Source organism: Mchenga conophoros, linkage group LG15 (genome assembly GCF_057382185.1).
Source record: "Mchenga conophoros isolate Kocher_MC1m ecotype Shallow Benthic linkage group LG15, M_conophoros_male_GT1.1, whole genome shotgun sequence".
Classification (NCBI taxonomy): Eukaryota; Metazoa; Chordata; class Actinopteri; order Cichliformes; family Cichlidae; genus Mchenga; species Mchenga conophoros.
The window spans coordinates 25,661,783-25,677,477 of NC_140540.1; the positions used below are offsets into that span (position 1 = coordinate 25,661,783).

Here is a 15,695-nt window from a genome sequence, read left to right on the forward strand (position 1 = left end):
GAAGTAAAGTCTTATTTACTTTGATCCTTCAACTGGAGAACCTGTAAATTAAAATCATGGCGTTCGTCCATTTCAAATTTTCAATAGTAAAACTTAGCATTGTTTTCTCAGTAAAATAAACTGAATCTCACAGAAAGGGCAATATAGACGGCACTTTGTGTGATCTTTTTTAGTTTTTAATACCTTTTGTTTAATTTTTTTTACGCCTGTGCGTCACGTGTTATGGGCGTGGATTTCCCACGCCCTCTGAAACGCTATTGGCTTAGCGCGAAATTTGAAATGTAAGGGGAACGTTAGCGGCTCGGAGGACAACAACAAGTCTAAATATGCGAATTTTTTAGATAGCAAACAATCAAACCAGAGGAATTAAGTGCTACAAAAAAGTTTACTATCGGTTTTCTTGGGAGAACTTTTTTTTTAACTTAAAGCGAAATGGATATCGCCTCGTATTTACAGTAAGTCACGATGGAACATGGACGTTAGCCGCTGTTAGCTCAATTGAAGGGGTTAGCTTCAGTGCTAACATGAATGTATGGATCTTTTATAACTAATTCATAAACAACGTAGCTGTCAGACATGTTTTAATTACTCATACTTCTACCCTTCAGGCGTTTTGAAAACAGTTTGACCTCATACACAGGTGACGACCCACTGGACGCCTGGATCAAGTGAGAATTTCGACTGTTTTCATTGATGTGTAATGTTTTATAGTAATTTAGGAAAAGTTATTAGTCCTGCAGCCATTGAAATCATATTGAAACCTGTAAGAGTGTAAGAGACAGCCTTAACACAGGAGGTACATAACAAATGATCGTCCGCTTATTTCATTTTTGAGTGTTGACGTCGGAAGTAGACCTGGATTTACTTTTCAAAGTCACACTTCCTGTTCTTTACCGTCTATTTCCAGCTTTAGGTTATTTAATAACACTTTTGGATATTAAGGCTGAATATATGTATCACAAATGTTTGCTTGTCTCAGAGCACACAAAACAGCAAACCAACCAGCCTCAAAGATAAATAACTGCGTAATATCTTAATAAAATACAATAATAGTCTGTCTTAAAAATATTGTGAATCATTTTTTGATGATTTAATACAAAAAGATGCACACAAAATGAGAAGTACTGAAGGCAAGTTTCTCTGGGTGCTTCTTTAGGTTTGTGGAGTACCTGGAGCAGAGGCTACCTACAGATGGTGGCAGAGGGATGTTGCTGGTGTTTGAGCGTCTCATCCAGAGATTTTTGAATGTCGAGCAATACGCGAATGACATCAGATATGTGAACTACTGCATCAAATGTGTAAGTCTGATTAAAACATTGTATTTTTACAGTTGTCTCCATAGTTTGTATCTTTTTAAGTTGGATAAAGTCTTACTCGAGCTCTTTTCTTGCCTCACTGTGTCTTACAGGCAAGTTATTACGTGGACCCTGTTTCCCTGTACAGTCAGGTCTTCAGTAGGGGCGTCGGCACCAGGACAGCTGGCCTGTATGTGGCCTGGGCTCAGCACTTTGAACAGAGAGGACTGCATGAACAGGCTGATGCAGTATACCAGAAAGCGCTGGAGAACCAAGCTCATCCAGCCAGCACTGTTCTCCATGAATACAAGTAAGCATTTGAAGAGTGAGACGAAGTTTCTCATGGTAACCTCAGACGGTTAAATACAAAGCTGTCTGTGCCAGTGTCGGTGGGAGTCTGGCCTATGTAGATACCTTTCAGAGTGTTTTGTAGAGAAAGTATGCCAGTTGAAATGTGTGGAAGTGGTTTAACCTCTGTGTTGTGGTGTAGCTGTTGTTAAACCAACCTCCAGCCTGTTACTGTATTAAAAGTATTAAAACGACACACACATATGTGGTCTCACTAGTGGGCAGCTATCATCATGGTGGCCGGTGGTTTGTTTTCAGTGTAACTACTAAAAAAGTTGAGGAACCTGCAGACATCAGATACTGTAGTATTTGTTTGAGTTTACAGTGCTCTTGAAAGCGCTGAATTCTAGAACGCTGAACATCTGCCATCAGCTCTGCAGGACATGAGATTTGCCGATGTTCATCTGTCAGGCATCACCACTGGTGTGGTCTTGGTATTTGGATATAGTTTCTTCAGTTTGTATGACTAAGATCAGAATTACACTTGTACGCAGACATAGGCAGCTGTCAAACACAAGTTTGGTCCCAAGTCCCAAGTTTGAGACCCCTGGTCTAAAAGAAGCATGAAAGCAGCGTGAAAGTCCTGGCAGTAATAAAGTGTGAACATCCGCTCTGAGCCTCGTGTTCACTCTCTGATGACGTCATTTACATCACTCTGGTCTGAGCAAGACGTTCCGGGGCCCTAATTTCTCAGTGGTGCAACTAAAAAAAAAAATTCTTGTGTCACACACGGTGCGACTAGCCGGTTGAAAGGTTTGGGTGTACCTAACTTTTGTGCTGGTGCACCTAAGAAAAAAAGTTAGGCACACCAGTGCAACCACGGCAAAAAGTTAGTCTAGAGCAGGGGTGGGCAACTCCAGGCCTCGAGGTCCAGTGTCCTGCAGGTTTTAGATCTCACCTTGGGTCAACACACCTGAATCACATGATTAGTTCGTTACCAGGCCTCTGGAGAACTTAAAGACATGTTGAGGAGCTAATTTAGCCATTTAAATCAGCTGTGTTGGTTCAAGGACACATCTAAAACCTGCAGGGACACTGACTCTCGAGACCTGGAGTTGCCCACCCCTGGTTTGGAGCCCTGCATGAGGTGACCGTGCCAGCAGTGGCCCACAGCTCATTTAAGTTTGAGACTCCTGGTCTAAAGGAAGCGTGATGGAAAGCCCCAGCAGTAATAAAGTGTGAGCATCTGCTCTGAGCCTCGCGTTCACCCTCTGATGATGGCATTTACGTCACTCTCGTCTGGGCAGGACGTTCACATAATCTGGGGTATGGAAACTCTAATATTGCTGTAATCTTTTAGGGATAGTGCAATTAAGAAGTGAAAGAATTTAAAGTCTGTGTTAACAACTGAAGCCTGGATATTAATCTGGCCTTCTAATGTGAATGATATCTGGCTGTGTGTAGTCACTCTACACATGCAGTGACAGCGGTATGTTACTGTGCTGCATGTTATATACTGTGGGCTAACAGAAACTCTGATCTGCAGGCAGTTTCAGACCAGAACCAGAAGTGAGACGGCAGTGTCCGGTAAGATGGTTTATTTAAAAGTTCCTTTATTATATAATGTTGGATTTCTTTCTTTAGAAATTTTTATTGTTGCTCTACTGTCTGACTATTTTTATATGTCTATTTTATGAAGGAGGAAGTCGAAACCCTTTGCAGAACTCCAATTTAACCAATCAGGTGCCCCACAGAGAGCCTGTCACTCAGAACAAGGTGTGTTTATCTCTGGTTTTTCATCCTAATTGTGCATGAATGCCATTTTCTGCTTTTCCATTCACACTGTGCGTCCTCTGTCACAGATGTCTGTGGACTGTCCCTCCAAACCACCTGCGAGTAAATTCATCGACATGTGAGTGAAACACTGAACTCAGTTTTTGGGGTTCCTGTTTCTGATGTCAGCAGAGTGCGCTCGTACCAACACAACATGTTACAGCCATGAGATGAAAAAGGAAGAGGCTCAAAGACAGAAATAGGGGGGGGGGGAAGAGTTTAAGTCACCCTTTAACTGTGTTTCTGGAAGCAAATTAGATTTACATTAACCACAGGAACAGTAAATAAAAGTGTCTTAGGAGGGTTTGTTTGTTTTATTTGGAATTTTTTGGAAAAAGATCTTCTGTTTTTTAAATCTGTCTTCCTTTATCTCATCAAAGGTGGAATAAGCATCTTAGAAATTCATAATGTGGCAAATGTCAGCTGTTGCTCCTAGAGTAGCTTTGCCTGATGATGGCTTTGGGCTCACAGGGATTGATTCATGTGGAATTTCTTCCAGTTAATGTAAAAATTCGTGTACTGGGATGGGCTTTCTGTGACAGAGAATAGAAGCAGAAGAGCTTCACTTTACATTCATCTACACTCGCACAGTTTCGAGGATCTTAACAGCATGATGTCACCTGATTTCTTCTGTCGCTCACAGAGTCTCTCGCTCTGAGACTTCCGGGACAATTCCCACCAGTCAGGGCTCTGGCATTCAGACCGTGTCCGAGTACACGGTAGAAGATCTCGTCTGCGACGAATCTGAGCTATGCTTCGAAGAGGCCCGAGCTCAGAATTACTTCCGCAAGCTCCGTGAGCAGGAGGAGAAAGACAAGACAGACTTCAGTGAGTTTTTAATTCTGCAGCTAAAATAAATCCGTGCTGCGAACACTTGTCTGGATTTCTAGTAAATGTCCTTTTTATTGTTTTCATGTCAGCGCTGACACCGAGCGAGTTTGAGGAGAGGAATAAATGGTTGATGGAGAAAGTTTTCTGCGATCTTGAAATCAGACAGACTTCATCTCAAAAGGTAAGACAAAAGCATCCTGATGCAATAGGCTGTGCTGAATGTGCATCAGAGCCCTAAGCTTCAGGCTCAAAGCCAAAGTGCCAGCAAAAATAGACAAATAAGGATTAGTCTGAGCTGCGAATCATGCAAAGTTGCTCTAGCAGCATCCAAGAATGAAAACAGTGAGTGATAAGCACATCGGGTTCACTGCGTCAGTCTGAGAGGCTTTTCTTCTTCTTTATTTCAGCCGCCTGCAGCAGAAACTGCTGCCGATGTAAACCCGAGTCTTACCCAACCCTCCTTCAAGCAACCTCCGCCCTCAAACCGTCTGAGCAGCCGGCGCTCTCTTGGCTTGAGATTAAACACCGAGCCGACCTTCATCCAAGAGGCCGCCGCCAGCATTCCCGAACCTCCTCACCAGCAGAACATTGACACGCTAAGTTCGGTGGCATCCCATCATCCCTCTGTCCCAGCTGAGCGGGACATGGGTTTGCAGAAGTCTGCAGATCGGGAGCCGCTCCCCTGGGCCTCAGCGGTCCCACATACGCCACTTCATCAGCCTGTGAGCTTTGAGAGCACAGACAGGCTCCCACCCCCAGAGAACAATGCAACGTGGGTACCTTCTAACTCCCTCGACACTGCTTCTGATACTCTGTGGAGCATAGGTTTCTGGTTGTGCAAGGAAAACATTGAACCTAATATTTAATATCATGAAAATGCGAGATATAAGAACAGCTACAGAGACGTTTTTTAGGAACCCCCCCCCCCCCCCCCCCCCCCCCCCCCCCCGTGTTTCCCACACAAGTTTATTTTTATTTTTCTGTCCCTCATCGTTTTATTATTGGACAGTCTGATTTCTGTTAAAGTTCAAGCCCTGCTGATGGGCTCATCACTACATGATGCCTGTGCCATAAAGTTTGTGACAATAAGTAATGGAGTAATAAGCAGCTTTCTCTTTAGTCAGTTAGTGTATGAATTGTATTCCGATTTTATTAGAAATTCTCCTGCACACATGATGATGATTTCGATGGCTGATTGAAATGATTTTAGATGCGTTACTGATCTTGTCTTTCTCTCAGGGATGTGGGTCTGCCTGCAGAGCCTGAGGACAAGCTTGATGGTAAGTGTGCTTTTATTTTGTCGAGCTGTTGCGTGTCTCTGGTAGATGTAGTCACAGCCCTCTCTGTCCCTCTCAGTGTCGCAGGGAGCCACAGCTAACCTGTCTCACGTCACTCCTAATAACTCGCTCGGCTTCGTTCAGGCCACGCCGTCGCGGGTGCTGCCATCACCTACTGTCAACACACGAGAGGCGCTGGGTGAGCACGACAGTTTGTCTCTTTGCTGTCACGTCAGAGGTGTTTTTATATCAAATTTAATGTTTTTGGATTCAAAGAGTTACTTTCATGTTATGTCTCTGTCCTTTAATCAAACTGCTCTTCACTGCTGCTCAGGCTTTGGTGGCTGTGGTAAAAACTCCTTCACTGAGTTCTTTTCTTCTTTGTGTCGACTCAGGCGTGATCATGGACATGTTCCAGGCTCCGACCTTACTCGAGGAACCGTTCAGCAGCACATCAGTCCTCCACGCTGCCGAGAAGGAGTCTGAAGCCGGATTCTGGATAGGCGGTAAATAGGCTCTGAACACAGTCGGGATAATAACAGAATCTAACTGGATCCGGTCACCAGTGCTTAAAATTAATGTTCCTCCTGTTTGAGTCAAAGCAAACTCAGGCCTGAACCTCTGAGACTGATTCTTGGTCTCGCTCCAGATAACCTAATTATTCTGTCTCTGATGATTAGCAGGAGGAGCCTCCTCATTATCTAAGCCTCCCACCACGACTCCATTCACCATCTTTCAGGATGACGACAACAAAGAAAACGGCAGGTAAATATGGCCCCCACACTGTGGACACCCTAAACCCCAGCTGTGATGTTACACTCCCATGTAACCTGTGTGATATTCTGTCTGTGCTGGATGTCCTGTATCCATCCATCTTCTTCTGCTTATCCAGGATAAGAGAATTTTGTGCTTCAGCCTGAGAAGACTCGGGGACACTTTAGTGCTTTTAATTTTGAATATGAATAATAAAGGTGGTAATTTATAGACTTTTTTTTAACAGTTGTTTACTCTGTTAGCTCGTGTAGTGAATGCAATAAAAGAGCTTTCAGGAGGATTTAACTTTTGATTTCCACTCAGATGTTGGTGTGATCTCCAGCTTCAGGTCTCACTGAACTCACACTGAGATTTAAATGTCATTACTAGGAAAGACCTAGTTCACAAACACTCAAGGCTTCTGGGAAATGGTGTTTGCTAAAGGCTGCTAAAACAAACACAGACATATTTTTCATTTATTTTATGAGAAAAACCCACAAACCCCCGTTTTTAAATAATTCCTGTTTGTCGTGGACTCTTTCAGCTGCTGGGGTCAAGGTGCAGAACGGCACACATTTCATTCTGTCGTATGTTTTTTGTAGATCAGTTCATCTTAATGTTTGTGCTGCTGTGAAACCTTGAGGATAAAATGAAGTGCATCTTCATGACAGCCAAGTGTTCCTGTTATTTTTGTCTCTGTGCTGTTTAGTGCCGCTGCTCCTGCTGATGCCGAGAAGCCTAAAGGAGTCAGAGCTCTGGCTGAAATCCCGGTGTCAAAGGCAGACAAACCCAACGTGAGTGAATTTACTCATGTTAAGCTAAATTCCAGATTTCTGGACGAGTGTTTGGTGTGTTTGTTTCAGGTTCACATCCTCGTGTTTTTCTTATCCTCATCAGGAGACTCCTTCAGATCTGATCCCAGATGAGAGCACCATGTGGGGAGCTCGCTACAACTCGCTCAACTCGCTCGCTGCCTGTCCCAACAGCACCACAGACTTCGCCATGCTGGCTCAGTTCGTCTCCACGCCATTCACTTGCAAAACCTTTATCAGCAGCGACTTCCTCGAGGACCGAGGTAAGAGGAGCCAAACCTGCGGCTTATTCCTCCCGCAGCCTCCGCACCTGTCTCGTTTTAACAACAAGCTGAAAGTAATCTAAAGTTTCCCTAAATAATAAATGTTTCTGCCCCACAGAGAATAAATGTGAGGGGGAAGCTGATGAAGAAGCTTACCTGAGGCGTCAGACCAAAAAGCTGAGGTAATCAGTCTTCAGGTATCCACTGCCCATTCGTGTCACTGTTATCAGTGCAGATGTCACAGATGTGTCCTCTCCTCTGTTAGCCCCATCCTGGAGCAGAGTCCGACCGACGAAAGCACCGTCGGCCAGACGGTGCCCTCCTCTGCCAGGCAGGGCACCATCGTGGGAGAGGAGTTTGCAGCGGCCCAGCACTGCCTTACTGCGTCCTCACTCACCATGGTGCAGCCTCCTCCTCCCGGCGTGCTCTCCTTCAGGGACCAGACGCTCTGTCCTGCCGACTCCTCTAGGACAGCGGGGCCCGGCTGGGAGGTGTATGCAAGCCCCGAGCAGCCACCCAAACAGGCCTCCTTCATCTCAGGCAGACCCATGAGCGAACCTTTTCAGATCATGGAGGACCTAGAGACCCCCAGCAGCCCCCAGCAAGCCCAGAATCAGGTCTGTGACGTTCCCATGAGCCCCGAGGGTGCTCTCAAACCAGACTGGCTAGCCATCAGGAGCCCAGAGGCCATGGCCGAGCCAGACCTGGATGCCTTCCTGAGTCCCCATCAGCCCAAGAATCTGGACTTCCCCATGAGTCCAGGGCACCCACAGCTCTGTGCTGACGTGCCCATGAGCCCGACATCAATCAGCAGGGAGGATGAACCCATGAGTCCAGAGAGGGGGCTGAGGCTGAGCGCTGACATCTCAATGAACAGTGACACGCCGCAGAAAGCCCAGACGGGGGCAGTCCAGCTGATGTCGGATCCCTGGGACACCGAACTGATCTCCAGCCTGCTGTCTGGACTCAGCCCGCCTCTCGCCACACGTCCGCGCTGCACCACCTGGCAGTGCAACATACCGAACATCACTTCAAAAATGACCATCAGCATGGGTAAGATCTGCAGCGCCTGCTCCGTTAGGTGTGGAAGTCTGGCTTTGATCCAGCTGCAGAGAAAAACTGTACGCTGTGTTGATTGAAACGATGAATGTTTGTGTCGTGACAGGAAAGGAGTCCCTCAGAGTGGACTGCGTTCTTGGAGAGGGAGCCTTTGCGACAGTTTACCAGGCCACGAACCCCGTGACCTTAGAGAAGACCGTTTTAAAGGTGAGGCTGCGGATGAAGAGTGCCGCGTCCCTGTCTCGTGTGTTACTCAGCTCCTTTTTTTTAATGTAGTGGTGAAACAAATCTTATTGAATCATCTCAGAAATGAACAGTGTTCTCAGAGACATTTGGACATGACCGCAGGATTCACATGTGTCCTCGCTGCAGGTTCAGAAGCCGGCCAATCCCTGGGAGTTTTACATCAACACCCAGCTCGACGCTCGGCTGAGGCCCGACGTCCGTCACCTCTACAGCAGTATGCACTCAGCTCACCTCTTCCATAACGGGAGCGTGCTGCTCGGTGAGCTTCACAGCTACGGCACCCTACTGGTCAGTTACCGTCAGTGTGGATTTATGGATATGAATTTACTTTTGTATATATGTTTTTAAAATCCAGTAATTTGTTGGTTTCTTAGTTTTTGCGCCATAATTTCGGATTTGATCTGTGTTTACGTAACTTGACTTTTGTTACAGAATTTTCTAGTGGTCACTTTTCAGTGAATTAAACAATAAGTTGAGCACATAATGAATCCATAACATGGATGACAAAGACTGTTAATCAGTATGAAGGAAGAGAAACTTTAAATACTAGAGTTTTGCTTGCCACAGCTGAGCTTGGACATGTGGGTCGGTCTGTTGGCACGGTAACCTCACAGCAGCCTTGTTATTCGTCAGATGATGTCATTAAAAATGCTCCAAAAAGGCTAAAACAGTACACAGTCCAGACGTCCAGTTCAGGGGCTCTAATTAGTGGAATTGAAGCCAAGCAGCCTATTTGGTATCAAATTTTACAAATACAAGCCTTAATAATAAAAACAGTTTCCCCCCATAAGTTGTTATGAGGGTTTAAACCATTGTTGTGGAGTCTGCAGAGACTATTCGGTCGGTTTAAAGCTTCTCTGTTTCACTGTAATGCTGTTGCTCCACCTGCAGAACGCTGTGAACATGTACAGAACCCTCAGTGACAAAGTGATGCCTCAGCCCCTCGTCATGTACTTCACCGTCTGCATCCTCCACATGGTGGAGCTGCTGCACAGGATCCACATCATCCACGCCGACATCAAACCTGACAACTTCCTGCTGGGAGAGAGGTACCAATCACACGCTGTTTTTATCTCTGTGCTGCTCGTATTTGCAGCTTAAAAGTGTCAGAGGTGAGGCGGGCAGGCCCGGTCCTCCCCTCGCGACACTTCAGTTTCAGGCTCTGTTGAAACGCCTCGTCATCACTCGTGTCCTTCAGGTTCTTGGAGAACAAGCGTTTTGATTCAGAGAGCACGGACCACGGCCTGGTCCTTGTCGACCTCGGGCAGAGCATCGACATGGAGCTCTTCCCAGCAGGCACTGCATTCACTGCCAAGTGCCTGACGTCGGGCTTCCAGTGCACAGAGATGCTGAGTGGAAAACCGTGGAACTACCAGGTGAGCACAGCAAGGACAAGAAGAGGCATTAACATACACAGGGAGGGTCGAACACTGCCACGTTTCAGCAGCATTGGACAGTAGTGCGGTTTTTCCTGAGCTGCAGCTTCTCTCATACTCTGTATGTGTTTGAGAGCTAAGAGTAATGTCTCTGTGGGTTAGCGCCCAGTGTTTGTTGTTTCTGTCCCTGGAGTTGTGTACGGGAAACTTTGTAGTGTTGTTAATCTAATGGAAAGTCCAAAACTCAGCTTATCAAGTTTCCAGGTTCATTAAAAAGGTCTTGCTGGTCTCATTTTCCTCGCGATAATTCATATTTAGATTTGCACAGCTGATAGTTTGTGATGGTAGCCTGTGTCTTTGTATGATGAGTTTCATCTCTGCAGGTCACTCAGTCAGCTGGCTGAATGAAAAGAGCATGATGTTATGGGAAATGATCTTGTAGCTCTTGTAGATCTTGTATGAACCGAGTTCTCTCGATTTAAAGGAGATTATAGGGTTCAGCTGATCATCACTCTCAGGCGTCCCTCAGACACTCAGAGGAACACCGGGAAGTGTCATGAACACATTTCATGACCTGATGACTGTTTTTGATGGTTAATAGGAGGCTATTTTCAGCTGTGCCTTCATATAGCCGATCATTTCCTGACACAAAGCCAAAAGGCTTGTCGCCTTCTGTTCTCAAACAGAGAGCTTTTGCATGTCACCCGATGTGTGAACCACGACATCTGGAGCCCCACATGTTTTATAGAAAGAAACATCTGGAGATTTTGTTGAAGACTCCTTTTAAAGATGGAAAACGAGTTTTATTCTGAAGGTCTGACTGTTGTTTGGGTTTCAGACCGACTACTTTGGCATTGCGGGGACCGTGTACTGCATGCTGTTTGGGACGTACATGCAGGTGACCAACGAAGGAGGCGTGTGGAAGACGAACGGCGTGTTTAGAAGGTGAGTGCTCAAAGGAAGCTCCCATTTGTCTTTATTTGACCTCGTTTTTTGTGCATATGTGTGCTGATGGTAAACCCCCCCCCCCCCCCCCCCCCAGAAACCCTCACAGCGACCTGTGGCTGGACTTGTTCCACACGCTGCTGAACATTCCAGACTCCGGCTCGCTGCCGAGCCTGCGGAGCCTCCGCTGCCGGATGAACACGGTTCTGCAGGAGAACTATGGCAACAAACTACCCACGCTTAAGAGCCGGCTGGTGGTGCTGCTGCTGGAGAACCGCAAGACGGTGCGGAGATAACGGATATGCCTCGCTCTGAAAAAAGGCTGCTGTTTATCCTCCGTTTGCACTCGTTTAAGCGCACACTCTTTGACACATCGGACTGTGAACGCATCGCGGGAGGAGTGAAGCATTTCAGCTCGTACAAATGCATAAATGTATATTTCTCTTAGGTCACTTTTTAAATTGAATTTGTTCCCATTTTGTGAAACAATTTTATTTTGTTTTTTTTTCCCTTGAAAAACAAACGATAGTCTGTTTGAAGCTTCACTGTAACACGTTTTTCAGTGTTTTGTTTTTGACCTTTTTCTTCTCTCATTAAAACAACCGGACAAATCAAAACATATAAAAATTTGATGTTGTTGTCTCACTGACAATCTCAGGAAGTAAGTGAGGCAGGGACTTTGGTAAATGTCCCAGCCTGAAAACAGGGATTAAGATGACAGGAGACAAACATAAACTGATAAAGCATAAATGTTGACCTGCTTTTATTCTAAATTTTAAAAACAGCATTGAATTCAGCTTCTTTCATTCATCTTATGATGAGAAACATTAAACATCAAAATGTTTTTGTGTGATTTTAGTGGAAAGATGGTCGTAGTTCATGGGTTTATTTCTGGATTATCAGTCACATGTAAAGATATTTGTACCTGTGAGTGTTTTATGTTCACTGTACACAAGTTGTAATGTTTCATGTTCTGTTAAACGGCGTTTATTTTTATCTTTCTGTCATTGACGCAGGTGTAATAATAATTTTAATAATAATAACAAGCATGCCTCACTGAGAAGGAGAATTGTGTCAAAGTTATGTTGAACGAAAATGGATTTCATATATAAAGCTTCATTTTTTGTCTATATTTTTACATTTAAATGAAAGATAAGGGGGCTTTTCTGATCAGATGATCCCCTATCAGCAACAGTGGGAAGGAAAAACTCCCTTTTAGCAGAACGAGACAGAACCAGGATCACAGACAAGCAGCAATCTTCTGATAGGAGCAGAGATGAGAACGAAACAAACCTGAGAAGAGAGAAATCAAGTTAATGAAAGGGAGTGGTGACGTATAAAATTCCCAGTGCATCATGGGAAGTCTTGTAGCAGCCTGAGTCTGGCAGCATAACTAAAGGATGGTGATGATGATATTGATGATTCAGTAATAACTGAATTGAGAACCTTTGGGGAAGTTTACAAAAATGGACAACAGTTCCAGACAGTAGATGCCCCTCGTGTGGCCATCTTCACCACTTGGAAAAATATTCCCACTCACCTCATGCATCAAGCATGCCGCAATGAATTTTTAAAGTGATCAACAATAACGGTGGAGCTACTCATTACTCTTTTTTTGGAGGTGTGTTCCTAAATTTTTTATCAGCTGTAAAACAGCCTGTTTCAGTTTAAGCTTTGTTTTCAGTAAATTGCATGCTCATTAAATGTTTTGTCTCACTCCCATTTCTTCTTGCTGCATGTTGAAGCTGTACTTGGAACTTGTTAAGATCCAACCATGCAAAATATGATTTTTTTTTGCCATTTTTCAAGTGGTCTTAGACTTTTGATCAGGAGTGTGTTTACTGTAGATGATTCCATATTTAAAGTCTTTTTTTGTTTTTCTGTCCAGTCATGTTACTTTTGCTGCCCCGTTGAGACGTGTCGCTGCCTTTTTATGATGAATAGTTACAAATCTTTACATTCTGTTTTTATGGATATTTTTCACAGCGTCCCAGCTTTTTAGAATCTGGTGATTTCAGCTCGGATTATCATCAGATAATGAAGACTTTAAAGAGACTAATGTGTACTGTATAATCTCAAACTATGCATTTTACTTTAAATGGCTTTTTAATCACACCCCCAGTTCACCACCTGCATGTTTATTTATAGAGACATCATGATTTCATCTTTTAAAATAAATTTTAAAACAACTTTTTTCTCTTTTTTAAAGTCTCAACTTCAACAAAAAAAACCCAAAACTTACCCAGCGTGTGTGTTTCATGTTTAGAAATGACTGAAAGATTTGTTGAAGTGAAGTGTTTTGAGTTTTGTTCAAAAAAGAATGACTTCATATAGGAAAAAATATATATCACATATGCAGGACACCTTAAACTAGTTTTTTAATTAAGCAGCAAGGCAGAACAAAATCAGGGCTGCATCACGACACGAGGACTAAACCCCAAATCAACCAGACCCAGAACTGATCCGGAATTAAAACAGGACACAACAGTTCAAAATCAGGACTACTGAGGACTTAACCAAGACAGAACCAGAATCAGAACTAGATGATAGTAGCACTAAAAATCATCATAGACCTGCACTACACTTATTTTTTAATTCTACCAAAGTCCACTATTTAGATTGAGAAAAGTTTATATAATTATTTAGCCTTGTTGTGCAAACAAGCCTGCATAACTTAATAAATGTAGAATTTGAAAAGTAACAAATGGTATTTAAAAAGTTACACTAGGTACGAGATACATGTTCTGATGAGTTTTGGCAAACAACCGTTTGACTAACATGTGTGTCTCGCCTGCTCTCTCTCCCTCTTTGTGCTGACAATCAAGCCAAACATCAACATCATCAAACATACAGTGGAAACCAGATATTTACACACTCTTCAGATAAAAACACAAACACTTTTTTAATTGTAACATCAAATCAGACTAAATGTTTATTTTTTTTAGATTGATAAATATAAAAAACATATTTGTTAGCTTTCAGAGTAAAGAGAGAAACTATCTGTATTTCTTAATTGCAAATGGCACCAAATTGTATTCAAAACTGAGCCACACTTATGGAGCTCCACAGTTCTTTTCCTGGTGTTTTGGTTGACATCTCTTGATGTTCCCATGGCAAAGAAACAGGCTCTGTGTTTTGCCTTATATGCATCCACAGCTGTGCCACCAATTTACTCACATGGACTCTACGAACCTATCAGAAGCTTCTTCAGCTCAGAATGGAATCGTCTGCAGTTTTCTTATTAATTAACAATAAACTTAGTGTATATGTGCTCCTACATTTGATGAAAGTGATAAAAAATAGACAGCTCTCTCTCTTTATTCTGACATTTAACTAATTCAAAAGATCTTTCAATATTTATTTATCCAAAACAAGTTTACTCTAAATTGGTGTTTACCAAATGTTGGGGGAAAACTCTGCAAAAGACCCAGGAGAAATAAAGACACAATGAGACAAAGTTACTTTCTTTATCAAACGTGTACACGGGTGAGCTGCTAAGAACAACTCACACCATGCACAGTGGCTTGGTAATTTTTATAGGCACAGAGCACAGAGACAGTGAGAACAGGATAACAAATAATAAACAGATAAAATAAAACAACTCCATATATGGTGCTAGTCTCGTCAGCAGAGAGCTAGGGAAGATAAAACAATCTAAAACAATATGTCCCAGAAACAAGATGTGTTTGCTGGGAAAGTCTAAAAAGATAATTCTAAACTAATCTAACCATAGGCAGAGGGCAGACAAAAGGCATCTTTGTACATTTAAAAGAAGGTAAAGAAACATAGAATCATTTTTCCTGTAACATTCCCTCCTGTTTTAACTTATTTTAAATGCATACAACAATTGTCTGTGAAGGTTATTTATTAAGTATCTTAAGCGATTTTTTAATTTTCAAAATGTCAGCATAGCAGAAATGGAAGTCATTTGGTCTAAAGAATAAAACAAAAGAAAATAATAAAAAGAAAAACATAGTAAATGAAAGTCATAGTAAATGAAATAACAAGTGGAATAAACAAGAAAAAATAATAAAACTAAAACTACAAAAAATAAAGGATAAAAACCTTATATTTTAAAACGAAAACTACAAAAAATAAAAGGATGAAAACTAAAATGAAAACTTTGTATTTGAAAATGATGAAAACCTAATATGTAAAATGAAAACTTCAAAAAATACAAGGATGAAAACCTTATATTTAAAATGATGCAAACCTTAAATTGAAAACTTTATATGTAAAATGATGAAAACTTCATATTTAAAATGAAAACTTCAAAAAAATACAAGGATGAAAACCTTATATTTAAAATGAAAACTTCAAAAAATAAAATGATGAAAACCTTATATTGTACTTGCATAAACTACTAATGTGTTAATCAGTGCATGATCACTTGAAAAAGGCAGAAGTCATTTTTAATCACCACGTCATTCATTAGCAGTTATTACAAGTTCTCCTCTAACAGAATTGCAACAGGATGCTGGTCTTCTTGAGGCACGGCAACATAAGCAGTCATTGTAGTTATCATCTTTGAAATCATTACTCTTAGACATGGCGGTGTAGCTGCTCCAGATGTGTGGTCAGTGACATATTTTTGCAGAATGGACAAATTCTGCAAAGCTTCATAAATGTCTCCTCCAGCTTTGTATCCATCAGGGATAAAAGTGCAACATGTTTCCCCGATCAGCTTGCAAACTCCTCCTTGTGATGCTGTTAGCAG

At 42.7% G+C, this 15,695-nt stretch overlaps 1 protein-coding gene across 4 annotated transcripts; it reads left to right on the forward strand.

Annotated features, from left to right (window-relative positions):
• The first annotated feature begins 238 nt into the window (after window positions 1-238).
• Window positions 239-13,166, forward strand: bub1 (BUB1 mitotic checkpoint serine/threonine kinase). 4 transcript variants are annotated; one of them, XM_085247416.1, is made up of 24 exons: window positions 242-455; window positions 609-668; window positions 1,157-1,298; window positions 1,409-1,605; window positions 3,130-3,170; window positions 3,283-3,359; window positions 3,446-3,495; window positions 4,060-4,244; window positions 4,337-4,428; window positions 4,655-5,019; window positions 5,487-5,527; window positions 5,604-5,723; window positions 5,920-6,030; window positions 6,208-6,289; window positions 6,987-7,071; window positions 7,175-7,352; window positions 7,471-7,534; window positions 7,618-8,405; window positions 8,518-8,618; window positions 8,784-8,945; window positions 9,549-9,706; window positions 9,856-10,033; window positions 10,872-10,978; window positions 11,076-13,166. In XM_085247416.1, exons 1-24 carry the CDS (start codon window positions 433-435, stop codon window positions 11,272-11,274), a joined length of 3,606 nt encoding a protein of 1,201 aa, XP_085103542.1. In that variant the 5' UTR covers window positions 242-432; the 3' UTR covers window positions 11,275-13,166. The 4 variants fall into 4 exon arrangements, 3 of the variants coding, with proteins under 3 accessions (XP_085103542.1, XP_085103541.1, XP_085103543.1); XM_085247415.1 differs by having other exon boundaries at window positions 243-455; window positions 6,205-6,289; XR_014888630.1 differs by lacking the exons at window positions 10,872-10,978; window positions 11,076-13,166 and having other exon boundaries at window positions 239-455; window positions 6,205-6,289; window positions 8,784-8,916; window positions 9,856-9,993.
• The last annotated feature ends 2,529 nt before the right edge of the window (window positions 13,167-15,695 follow it).

Coding starts and splice junctions, on each gene's coding strand:
- bub1 (XM_085247415.1), top strand. CDS start 433: ATGGATATCGCCTCGTATTTACA. Junction 1,606..3,129: donor ACTGTTCTCCATGAATACAA/GTAAGCATTTGA, acceptor TCTGATCTGCAG/GCAGTTTCAGACCAGAACCA. Junction 7,353..7,470: donor CGACTTCCTCGAGGACCGAG/GTAAGAGGAGCC, acceptor TCTGCCCCACAG/AGAATAAATGTGAGGGGGAA.